A 13,199-nucleotide genomic window follows, 5' to 3' on the forward strand; every position below is an offset into this window, starting at 1 on the left:
AAGATACACTGCACATTTGTATGCACTTGGATGCAGAATACATTCTCAGAAAGAAAAGATAAAATTTAAGGTCTTAAGAGATTTGGATCTTTTTAAAAATTTGAACAGGGTTTCTTGGTATAGCTTTGGCTATCCTGGAATTCACTCTGTAGAGTAGGCTGGCCTCTGAAGTCACAGAGATCCACCTGCCTCTGCCTCCCGAGTGTGCCACCTCTGCTTGGCTAAAGTGAATTTTTTTTTGTTTTGTTTTTTTTGTTTTTTGTTTTTTCGAGACAGAGTTTCTCTGTGGTTTTGGAGCCTGTCCTGGAACTAGCTCTTGTAGACCAGGCTGGTCTCGAACTCACAGAGATCCGCCTGCCTCTGCTTCCCGAGTGCTGGGATTAAAGGCGTGCGCCATCACCGCCCGACTGTGAATTTTTTATATAAATAAAAATAGTCTTGAAGCTAGGGGTTTGCTCAGTGGTAAATAATTGAATTCATGCAAGAATGTTAGGTGTCACGGCTTGTGGTTGTGATTCTGGCCCTGGGGAGGTGGGCCAGACAGATCCCTGGGGCTCTGTCCAGACAGCCTAGCCTCATTGGGGAGCTCCAGGTCTTGGTGAGAGACCTGTCTCAAAACACAAGGTGGAGAGTAATGACAGAATGCACGCAGCATCAGCCTCTGGCTTCCACATACCTGCAAGCAGATGCACACATACAAATCAGTTGCCTTGAGCCTCTGTGAAAGCTAATTTATAATAACGTATACTTATGGAAACTAATTTATAATAACATGTTTCATGTGGAAGCTAGTTTATAACATTTAATCCACACATAGCAATATAATCTCAATTATGCCTTTTTTATTTCTTTTTGTAGCAACTGATCAATGGTTTATTTATTTTTTAAATATTTATTTATTTATTATGTATACAATATTCTTTCTGCGTGTATGCCTGAAGTCCAGAAGAGGGCACCAGACCTCATTACAGATGGTTGTGAGCCACCATGTGGTTGCTGGGAATTGAACTCAGGACCTTTGTAAGAGCAGGCAATGCTCTTAACCGCTGAGCCATCTCTCCAGCCCCTGATCAATGGTTTATTATGTATTCGTAACTTCTAGGCCTGTTCCCATTTCAAAACTAACTCAGAGGAAGGAGCCTGGAGCGGATTCTCTCATTTTCATGTGGGTCCTGGGGATCGGAGTCCGGTCCTCAGGCTTCTGAAGCAAGCCCTTTACCCACCAAGCCATCTCACTGGCCCCCAAGTGGTTCTTGCATACTCTAGTGTGCTGTGTACTATGCTATTTTTTAAGGCTCTCAAGACAATTTCTACTTTTTTTTTGTCTCAAAAAATGAGGTGGGTGTGGTCAAGGAAGACACTGAGCATCCAGCTCTGACCTCCACGTGCCTGCACGCTCAGTGTCTCACACTACAGCCTCGGCTGCTCTTTTTTTTTTTTTTTTTTAATATTTATTTATTTATTCTGTATACAATATTCTGTCTGTGTGTATACCTGAAGGCCAGAAGAGGGCACCAGACCTCATTACAGATGGTTGTGAGCCACCATGTGGTTGCTGGGAATTGAACTCAGGACCTTTGGAAGAGCAGGCAGTGCTCTTAACCTCTGAGCCATCTCTCCAGCCCTCGGCTGCTCTTGAACAGACAGCCGTCTTCCTGCCTCCACCTGGGCTTAGACAGGAGCCACCCCCCGAGCCTCACTCTCTACTGTCAAGGAAGCGGTGAATAAATAGATGATCACTGCAAAGGCTGCGTCTACTGTAGATAGAGGTTCGTTCAGGATGACTGATTACATAAGACGAGTTGCCAGTGCCGACTCAGGGACGAGAGGCTTCAAGGAACTCAACTTGAGGAAGTCGCGTGAGAACTGGATATTGAAGAGTGGCAGTTGGCAGATTTAGGAAGGAAAGATGGAGAGAACAGCGTATGGCAAGTGAGTTAGACCAGGGAGAACAGGTGTCATAGCTTAGGAGTCCCAAGGGTCGACAGGTCTAAAGATGAGGGTAGGTGTGGGAGAGTTGTGAGAATAGGTACAAGGTCAGAGCCTCTGGGCTTGAGCACTTAATGGTCCTGCCTCAGCCTCCCCAGTGCCTGGGTTATAGGCATGTGCTGCCAGGACTGCGTACTTGGAGTCTAAGGGTCACTGTGACCTATGTTGAAGATAAGTAAAAAGATGGCTGTGAACCCTGTGAAAGAGTCGTTCAACTCTCCCCACCCCACCCCACCTGCTGAAAGGGGTCAGGACCAGAGGTTGAGAAGCCCTGGACTAGGCAATGATCTTGATGTATGCACCACCTTGAATTGTATTATTAATAAACCTCACTGATCACCAATTTTTTTCTACTCTATTATTTTTCATGAGCAGAATGTAGTTGCTTTTTATAGTTACAATACAAAGAAGATCAAAAAGCCTTAGTCTTCTAATGAAGAAGAGCACCTTATAAAGCCAAATAGATGTGCCAGCTAAGCTCTATTAAGGAACCAAGGCATCAGTGAGGCGTAGGAAATCAGGCCACTGTAGGGTCTGAAATGTGCTCAACGCTTCCTAGCAAGTAGCATTCACTGCTGGTGACTCAGATGACGACTAACGACGGCTGCTCCATCCTTCTCTCTCTTTCATAACTCTTTACGACTCAGCCGGCTCGCAAACTGCCTCCAAGTAAAGGAGACTGGACCTGGGCAGAATCAGCCCTCAGTCACGTATCTGTGGGAGTGCAATAACTGTTTGAGGCTAGCCGTGGCACCTGAAAGTTATTCAGGAACTTCTAGCAAGGATTCAGGTTAAGGGGCATTCCTTTCTGGCTTATGTACAGAAGAATCCAGCCTTTATCCTCTCCTAAATAAAAAGTCTGAGTAATAAACACCTGGTGCCACCGTGAGTCAGTAGGAATTCCTGCAAAATAACTAAGGATGACTATGTAAATGTTGTTTCTATCAAACTCACTCCAGCTAGTAATTCAAATGCACTTTCTTGTTTTCAACCTTCAATTTTTTAGAACCACAGGAAGTATGGGGGGGGTGAATAATTAAGTTTTTTTGACAGTACGTTTTGTTTGGGTTTTGTTTTTGTTTTGTTTTTCAAGTCAGGGTTTCTTTGTATAACAGCCCCGGCTGTCCTGAAACTCACTTTGAAGACCAAGCTGGCCTCCTGCCTCTGCCTCCCGAGTGCGGGACCACCCGCCCAGCCTTTTCATAGAACTTTTATGTTTTGCATCACATATACCTTTGTTTCTAAATTTGGTTTAAAACCAGAGCCAAATGTACTTGTGTCTTAGGAAAACAGTCTAGTGAGACCAGAGGAAAGGCGCACAACTCGCACTTTGCCTTACCTGTCTGTGCTAGAGCAGCCAATGCAATACTACCTTTCTAAAAGCTTACAAGTATTTTAGATAAAATGTATCCTGAAAACAGAACCTTCCAAGAAACAAGCTTGGTGATTGTGATTTCAGCTAAAAGCTATTTCTGCTCATGAAGAAGCCTTAAGAGAATCATGATCCCACAGGGGTGGTAACTTAAGCTGTAAATCCTTGCATCTGGGAGGCTGAGGCAAGAGGACTGACTACCTTTAGTCTGAAGCTGGGTAAGCCACAGAGTGAGGCTGTCTCTAAATAAAGATAAGAACACTCACACCCCCTATTCCCTGGCTTAGGCACCAAGACCTCTACAGTCTAAAGGAAGAGTCCTGTAATATCTAATCTTCACTGTGAACTTGACTGGACAGTGAAGCACCATGGAAACCCACCTCAGGCTTTACTTAAAAGGGTATTTCCAGAAAGGTTTAACTAAGGCAGGTAAAATGGCTTGCCATGCAAGCCTAGAGACCCGAGTTTGACCCCTGGAATTCACATAAAAGTGTAGAAAAAAACAACTCCACAAAATTGTCCCCTGACCTCCACATGGGTGCTGTGACATGCATTTCCACACTATCCTAAATTAATAAATAAGTAAGTTTATTACAAAGAAGGTTTACCTTAGGAGGAAAGACTCACCCTCCATATGGGCAGCATCCTCCCATGGGCTAGCGTGACTGAATGGACTGAATGAAAAGAAGAAAGTGGACTGCTGAGACGGCTCAGCTGCTAAAGGCTCTGCTGCTAAGCCTGGCACCTGCATTCTTGTTAATTGAGAAGTAATCTCCTACTGACCCCAAAGGGTCCCCATTTCAGCTATGCTGGCTGGCCGGTGAGCTGTAGGTGCTTCTCTTGATGTAATCCCCATAACTCTATGAGTAATTATCTCCATTCACTGTATGCCTTCTTTCTTTTTTTTCTGATTTAATCGTGAAACAAAGTGGTCCCTGATTGATTCCTCACTACTGTCATATGAAGGGCTTGGCACTTATATTCTCTTTTACTTACTTTTTACAATTCTCTTGTGCAAAATAATGGGACATGGACTTTTACCATATATATATTTCCTCTACCCCCAACCCCCAGATAGGATTTTTTTTTTTTTTTTTTGAGATAGGATCTTTCTATGTAACTCTGGCTGTCCTGGAACTCACTATGTATATCAGGATGGCCTCAAATTTGCAGAAATTTGCCTGCCTCTGCCTCCTAAGTGCTGAGATTTTAATTGTACACCATCATGCCTGGCTAGGATTAAAGTTTCAAATTCATTATGAACATAACATTTTTCCCCCACCAAAGTGAGTTTCTTAACTCACATGATCATTTGGAATGATAGAATCCTCTGTGGTCTGCACATTTTTTCCTTGTCTCCATTGCTCATGCTCTTTGCCCTGATGGCCTTGTTTCATTTGAAACGGTCTTGTATAATGCTGGTTGCCTTTAACTTCTCATTTCTCCTACACCAATACCCTGAAAGCTTGAGTTGCAGGCATGTACATTTTCCTTTGTTTCTGGGTTCCATAAGCAAAGCTTCAGATTAATTCTGTTTCTTTCTTTTTTTTTTTTTTTTTTTTTTTTTTTTTGGTTTTTCGAGACAGGGTTTCTCTGTGGTTTTAGAGCCTGTCCTGGAACTAGCTCTTGTAGACCAGGCTGGTCTCGAACTCACAGAGATCCGCCTGCCTCTGCCTCCCAAGTGCTGGGATTAAAGGCGTGCGCCACCACCGCCCGGCACTAATTCTGTTTCTTGCTGGAGCTGGAGCTCAATGCTTCCCTAGCATGCATGAGGCATGTTTGTGTGGTGGGAGGTTCAGGTTGTTAAAGACTTGCTGTATGTACACTGTGCACCGGGCTCCTTATGTCAAGCATTGGTAGTTTAAGGATAAACACATCATTGTCCTGACCATGAGGAGCTTCTAGAGTATCAGGGAAGTGTGAAGATTATTGCAGTTCAAGGTGTTGGATACATCAAGACCATTGCCTAGTTCAGAGCTTCTCAACCTGTGGGTCTTGACCCCTTTCGGAAAGTGGGGTGGGGTGGGGAGAGTTGAACGACTCTTTCACAGGGTTCACTTAAGATCATCTGAAAACACAGATATTTACATTATAGTTCATAACAATAGCATAATTATAATTATGATGTGGCAATGAAAATAATCTTCTGTTTGGGGTCACCCCAACATGAGGAACTGTATTAAAGGGTCACAGAGTTAGGAAGGTTGAGAACCGTTGGTTTTGTCCATTCTTTTTATTTTCTTTGAGTTTTTTGAGATAGTTTTACCATGTAGTTCAGGTTAGCCTGGAACTTGAGTCTTCTGCCTCTACCTCCAAGTGCTGGTTTGTACCAGTGTGGCAGACAATCAGTTCTTTGTCTTTTCAATAACTGTCTCTTGATATTTGTTCCTTTTTCTCACCTTGATCGTACATTCTCTGGCTTCCTCTAGACACACCCACCCACATATGCATACACACGCATACACACACACACACACACACGTGTATATTTGCGTGTTGCCTATGTGCTCATTATACTCCGTTGTAGTTCCTATTACTATAAGCACTTAGGGAAGAACCTTCTTTTGATGCCAACACAGTGTTAGGCACATAATCAGTGTTTAGTAAATCTTTATTAGAATTTTGTTAATGTGGCTAAGGAGAGGCTTCGGCGAAGGAAGGAACAGTTGAGCCTGTTCTTAAAGGGTGGGCAGATCCTCCCCACTTGAATTTGAGAAAGAAATTCCAGGCAAATGAAAAACACAGTGAAGAATATGCACAGATGAGTAGAAAAGCCTTCTACCAGGGGTGTGAGATAGTTACCGACAGATGCCACTACCACAGTTAGCTAAAGCCTGGCAACCAGACTGTTGCTGTATTATATTGCCTGAGTGTTTCTGTGTTTTCTCCTCATACTTACCCCTTAGCATTTTAGTTATTTTCTTGTTATTATTGTGATTTTTCTGTTGTTTATTTCCTATATCAAAACTGATAATAAGACCCTGGGGAGATGGTTCAGTGCTTGCTGTGTAAGCATGACAACGCCAGCATCATGCCCAGAGATTGTTGATGCTCTTGAGGAAGACAGACCAATATCAATCAGCCTCTGGTCCATACGAGCCTCTGCATATATGTACACATGCACATATTACACCATGCACACACACACACACAAAAGTTGATAATAGGGGTTAGGGGACCAGTGAGATGGCTCAGCAGGTAAAGGTGCTTGCCACCAACCCTTTTCACCTCAGTTTCATCTCCAGGATCCCCATGGTGAAAAATGTCTTTTCTGATCTCTACAGGTATATGCACACACACAAATAAATGTCGTTAAAAAGTGTTTTAAAATAGAAACTTGGAGCCGGGCAGTGGTGGCGCACGCCTTTAATCTCAGCACTCGGGAGGCAGAGGCAGGCGGATCTCTGTGAGTTCGAGGCCAGCCTGGTCTACAAAGGGAGTTCCAGGACAGGCTCCAAAGCTACAGAGAAACCCTGTCTCAAAAAAACCAATAAATAAATAAATAAATAAATAAATAAATAAATAAATAAATAGAAACTTGGAATGTAGCTCAGTTGCTGGCCTAGTGCCTAGACTACACAAAAGCCCGGGCTCCATCCCAGCATCGTATAACTACATATAGTAGCACGAACCTGCAGTGCCACCCTAAATCCCAGCATTTGGGAAATGGATGCAGGGGGATCAGTGCAAGGCTACTTAGTCCAAATTGAGACCAGCCTAGACTACATGAAACTGTCTCAAAAAGTGGGGAAGGTGCTAAATAATCATACATTTTTACTTCAGAGATTCCAAAGAATTTAGGATATATATGTCTATATATTTTTGAGGGGTTATTTTATGTACATTTTGCCTGTATGTATGTATTTGGTCCATGTATCTGGGATCTACAGAGGTCAAAAGAGGGTGTTAGATTCCTTGAAACTGGAATTATGTGTGGTGGTGGTGGTGGTGATGGTGGTGGTGGTGGTGGTGGTGGTGGTGGTGGTGGTGGTGGTGGTGGTGGTGGTTAACTGCCATGTATGTGCTAGGAATGGAACCCAGTTCTCTATAAGAGCAACAAATGCTCTTAGCTGCTGAACCATCCCTTCAGCCCCAACACACACATACACACACACACACACACACACACAGAGGAAAGGTGTTCTACAGTGTGGGTGGATGGGGAGGTAACAAATAATCAGTCCCTATACAACACAAACTTTCAAGAATAACTGGATGATCTGTAAGTAAGCTCATATCTAAAATACGCCTCTGAAACCCACATGAAACTGTTACTCTGAGCCCCGCTGGTGATGTGATTAAATGGCTAGGGTCTCTGCTGTACTTTGGGGCAGGCTCCTTATCTTCTGTGTCTAAGTGGCTTCCAACCAAGCTCAAAGTCAGGAAGAGGAGGTGTGGGCTTTTGGGCTGTGCCGCCAGGCAGCCCAATTGTGGTTGGCTGTCTCCTCCCCTTCCGCACCGGAGCTCTACACACTGTGCACTCTGGAATGACAGGCATTCCTGTGTGAAGACTTTTGTGAGAGGCACGAGTGGCCCAGGAGCCCGGGGTCCAGGAAAGCAGAAACGCCAGCTCTCGTGCTGTTTCCTGGCAGTCGGCAGTGACACAGGATTGCTGGTCCCTGTGTTGATTTGTCTTTTAGAGAAGTTTGCTTTTGTTCAGCATAGTTTGCTGTCGTGGGATACATCTAAGACAATTATAATCATGGGGCAAGCTGATGTCTCCAGACCGGTAAATCCAGATGCAGTCGGTGAGTAATACGAACAGAGAAATAGACATCTTGGCAGGAACGAGGCAGGTTTACAGCCGAAATCGCTGTCTCTTAGAAATTGGAATGCAAGACTTTGGCACCTTTCTAAAAGTTTGGGAGAAATGAATGAAACCTTTAAAGTTGTTTCCAGTCAAGTTTGTTTGCCCCTCACAGTCTTTTTTACCTGCTCTCTGGAGCCCTGTGTTTTAGATTATATTGCTAAGAGGTTACATACTTGTTGATTCCCTGTCTTTGTAGAAAATAAAAGTTACAGGAGCTGTTGTGTAGAGGTTAGAGGTATTTACTGATATTTTGCAGGTTTGGGCAGTTGTTAAGTGTGTGATCAAAAATAAAATTGCCAAATTATAAAAGCAAGAGCGTTTTAATACTGAGTTCGAGTTTTAGACTTGTTCTATTTTTCCCAAGCCAGTCATGGGCTTTTCTGTTGTATCAGAGTTGCTCCTCAGAAGGCACTGTGCTGTGGGAACTGCTGAAGTGTTACTGTCTGGGGCTAGCTCAGACCGGGCAGCTGGGATCCGTGAGGAGTGTGAGGTGCTGAGCTTGACCGTCATCCTGGCGGCACATTCTGCTGTCTTTGTAGGGCATTGTATTTGATGACAAGAGTAAATGGTTTAACAAAGAAGATTGGAAAAAGTCAAGTGGGAGAAAGCATTTAGGTTATTTCTGGACAATGTGCTGTTTAGGAAAAAAGGTTAACTGGTTTAGGAAACATCAGGAAGCCTCTTTAATCGGTTTTTCTGTTTGTTTTGGTTTGGTTTGGTATTGGCTTTATTTTGTTTTCTCTTTGCTAAGAAATAAAAAGTCCAAGATGGACATGGTATCTTAATCCCAGTATCAAGGAGGCAGAGTCAGATGAATCTCTGCTTCTTAGGTTCATCTGGTCTGTACAGTGAGTTCCAGGCTAGCCAAGGCTACCCAGTGAGACCCTGTCTCAAGAACAAAACAAAATAAAACAAAACAAAATCTCAATAACATAAAATGAAATGTGGCGGGGATTAAAGAAAAGCGTAGCAGTCTGGGGAAGCAGGTTCTGCTTCTCCCTTGTTGCAATTTAGTTTCTGATTTCCAGGGAAAGTTTTTTAGGGTTTCCCGAACCTGAGACACGATGACAAAGTGTTTACCCAGTCCCATACTGGAGGACCCCAGTTAGCTGATCCAGTTTCTTGCTCTACTTTACCACTAGGCTGAGTCTTTATCAGTTCAGTACTTTATTGTTTAAGAAGGTGAAAGGCTTTATAGAAAAGGGTGTACAGAAAAATGTAAGAAATCCTCTAGGACTACTTTGCAGCTTGGGAAAGTAAGTTAAACCATAGGGGCTGCTGGATGGGGTACCCGTTAGTAACCCCAGTACTTGGAGGCAGAAGCCAGAGGATCAGGAGCTCAAGTTTTAGGCCAGCCTAGGTTTTAAGAAACCCTGTCTCCCACAGACAAAAATTTAGTTAAGTAATTTTTAAAAATCAAAAAACAAAGTAGAGATACCCTGTCTTAGAGTTTCCTCTTGCTATGAAGACACACCATGATCAGGGCAGCTCATGAGGAAATCATTCATTTGGGGTGTCAGCTTACTCTTTCAGAAGTGAGTCCATTATCAGCATGACGGGGATCATAGCGGTGTGCAGACAGACGTGGTGCTGAAACTGAGAATGCTGCGTCTTGCAGCAACAGGAACTCAACTGACTGTCAGATTGAGGGAAGCTCGAGCAAAGGAGACCTCAGAGCTCACCCCCACAGTAACACATTTCTTCCAACAAGGCCACACCTCCTAGTAGTGCCATTCCCTTTGGGGGCCATATTTTTTTCAAACCACAACATATCCAACCCCTGCCTCCTTACCCTTCCAATGACATGTTGCTTTTTGCTCCTAGAACCAACCTCCCACTTTTGCAGGGTCCACTTTTTTTGTGGTTGCTGCTCTATTGTTCTTCTCTAACAAATACAGTATGGTCTCAAGTAATGGCAGGCTTTTATCTACACTATGGAAATGAAAAAAAGGGGGGTGCTGAGTTCTACCCAAGGTGCTCAAGAGTGTACTCTAGATGGAGGGTGCTCATCTTAGCTGCACAAAACTCTGGGTTCAATCCCCAGCACTGCATAAACTTGGGTGCAGCACACAGCTGTAATCCTGACATTCTGGTGGAGGCAGGAAGACCAGGTCAAGGTTATTTTTATTATTTTTATTTTTTTTTAATTTATTTATTGTGTACACCGTAGTCTGCCTACATGCATGCCCGCAGGCCAGAAGAGGGCACAAGATCTCATTACAGATGGTTGTAAGCCACCATGTGGTTGCTGGGAATTGAACTCAGGACCTTTAGACAAGTAGGCAGTGCTCTTAACCACTGAGCCACCTCTCCAGCCCTCAAGGTTATTTTTAGCTACATACTGAGTGCCAGGCTTACCTGGGCTGCCTGAAACACTGTCTCAGGAACAAAAAGAAATCAGTTTTGCCACTATAACTATAACAAAAAAATTTTGGGAGGCTGGAAATGTAGTTTGGCATAAAGTACTTTCTAGTATGCATGAAACCCTGGATTAGATTTGATCCTAATCATGGCAAAAAAAATATTACATATATAATAATAATCATAAATAAAATGTTTTAATTAAAAAAAAATTAGCTAGATGATAGAGGTGCATGCCTTTAATCCCAGAAGAGGCAGGCAGATTCTGAGTTCGAGGCCAGCCTGGTCTAAAGAGTAAGTTCCAGGATAATTAGGGCTATGTAGATAGACTCTTTCTCAAAACCAAACAAACAAAAATTTTACTCCTATGGGTGTTTTGCCCTGCATGTCTGTGCACCACTTGTGCTTGATGACTACTGGAACCAGAAGAGGGCACTGGGTCTCCTGAATCTGGAGATAAGGTAGGTGGGGGCAGGAGTCAGACTTAGTCTTAGCCGCTGAGCTATCGCTCCAGTGTTTAGGAAATGTTTCAGTAGGCAGCTGTTTAGAAGGCCACACAAGATCCTTCAGAAGGCTCAATATACTAAGACATGTAGACTGGTCTCAAACTCATGAAGATCCTCCTGCCTCTGCCTCCCAAGTGCCGGGATTAAAAGCATGCACCACTACCACCTGACTTTCTTTTTTCTTTACAAAAAGAAGCTCTGTGTGTGTGTGTTGTGTGTGTGTGTGTGTGTGTGTGGTGTTGTGCATATGCTTATATTCATGAATGCGTGCCGGGTGAGGCCTGAGGTAAATGTCACTTACCTTCTCAGTCACTCTTTCTCCTGTTATCATGTGTGTGCATATATGTGTGTGGGGACGTGTGTAGGTCATGTGCTTTTGTGGAAGTCAGAGGACAACCCACCAGAGTCTGTTCTTTACTTCCATCCTGTGCCACCCAGGAAGTAGACTTCTGCTTTGGTGACTAAAGTCTGAGCCCCACTCCACCCATTTTCCTTTTATTTTTTCCTTTTTAAAGAAAAGGTTTTATGTTGGGGTCTTAGTGGTACATGCTTTTAAACCTAGTAGTCAGGAGGCTGAGGCAGGCAGATTTCTGTGAGTTCCATACCATAGGATCTACACATATACTATTGGAGGCCAGTCAGAGGAACACAGTGACACTGTGGTGGTTTGAATATTAATGGCCCCTGTTGACTCATGTGTTTGAATACTTGGTCCTTAGGGACTGGCACTATTAAGAGGTGTGGTCTTGTTGGAGTAAGTGTGCCTTTCTTGGAGGAAGTGTTTCACTAGGGGTGTGTTTTGAGGTCTCAGAAGCTCAATCCAGGCCTGGTGAGTCCCAGTCTCTATCCTGCCTTCTGATCTGGATATAGAACTCTCAACTATCTCTCCAGCACCATGTCTGCCTGTGTGCCACCTTGCTTCCTACCATGATGACAGTGGACTATACCTCTGAACTGTAAGCCAGCCCCAATTAAATATTTTCCTTTATAAGAGCTGCCCTGGTCGCCAGGCAGTGGTAATGCACACCTTTAATCCCAGCGCTTAGGAAGCAGAGGCAGGTGGCCAACCTGGCGTTCAGAATGAGTTCCAAGACAGTCAAGGCTACATAGAGAAACCTGTCTCAACCAGAAAAACAAACAAACAAACAAACAAACAAACAAAGAGCTGCCATGGTCATGATGTCTCTTCTCAGCAATAGAAACCCTAAGTAAGAGAAACACCTTGTCTCAAAACAGACAAAAGACAAGGCTTCACTTTGTAGCCCTGACTGGCTTTGAAATCCCAGCCTGGCCTCAGAAAGCAGATGCCATCATACTGGTCTCCCCCTTTAATAAAGCATGTTTGAAAATGTGAGCTTGTGTATGTTTATGTTATGTGTGAATGCGATACACGCATGCCACAGTGCATGTGTGGTCAGAGGACAACTTTTAGGAGTCAGTTCTTTTGCACTGAGGGTTCTGGGGGTTGAACTCAGATTATTATGGCTGTCTGACAAATGCTTTTACACTATGAGCAGTCTCGCTGGCTCTTCTAATTTATTGAGACGGGATCTCTTCCTGAACCTGAGTAGACTATCTGGCTAATGGGCTCCAGGGTCCTATTGACTCCACCCCTGTTCCCTCCGTGCTGGGTTACAGACACAAGTTACCATGGTGCTGGGGATCCAAACCCAAGCCCCCGTAGTCGGCAGTCAGGTGCCATTAAATCTGTTTGTCATGTTGCTGAGCTGTAACACAGTTGTCATTTTCTATGTGGTGTGGGGCTTGTACCAGGCTGAGCAAGCACTCTGCCACTCAGCTGCACCCCGCCTGCATCATTCTTGCTGCAGTTGTGACTGAAAATACATTTTCCTGAGGTAGACTCAGATCTGCCTGTACTTAAAAATGCAGAGACCTTATCTGTCTGTCCCTCTGTCCAGTGCATTCTAATTCTGGTGGTCAAGGCTGTGTGAAATCTCCAAAAGTGGAAGGCTTTCTCTGCACAAAGGCTACTTTGTTCATTAGTGAAACATTTTGTTTTCTCTAATTTTGTTGCAGTTTTCTGAAACTATTCCTTAAATCCCAAAATAAGCCTCTTTTACAGAACAAAAAATGTGTTAAGTACTGTGGCAAAGTAACATAAATTATGCTATTTACAAAATTCTGAAGGCTGAGACAGGAG

At 43.7% G+C, this 13,199-nt stretch overlaps 1 protein-coding gene across 3 annotated transcripts in view; it reads left to right on the plus strand.

The window, feature by feature from the left end:
- The window catches only part of Phactr4 (phosphatase and actin regulator 4), a 78,385-nt gene that overhangs the window by 18,075 nt on the left and 47,111 nt on the right, over positions 1–13,199 (plus strand). Inside the window, exon 1 of one of the 3 annotated variants that reach the window (XM_057784837.1) lies at positions 7,902–8,109. The exons of 1 other annotated variant lie outside the window; for it this stretch is intronic. In XM_057784837.1, the coding sequence (XP_057640820.1) occupies positions 8,064–8,109 (46 nt within the window). In that variant the 5' untranslated portion in view covers positions 7,902–8,063. Of the gene's footprint in view, positions 1–7,901; positions 8,110–13,199 lie in introns of those variants that run through there. One more of the 3 variants, XM_057784839.1, reaches the window with a different exon arrangement.

The sequence above is a fragment of the Chionomys nivalis genome, chromosome 11 (genome assembly GCF_950005125.1).
Source record: "Chionomys nivalis chromosome 11, mChiNiv1.1, whole genome shotgun sequence".
NCBI classification, from domain to species: Eukaryota; Metazoa; Chordata; class Mammalia; order Rodentia; family Cricetidae; genus Chionomys; species Chionomys nivalis.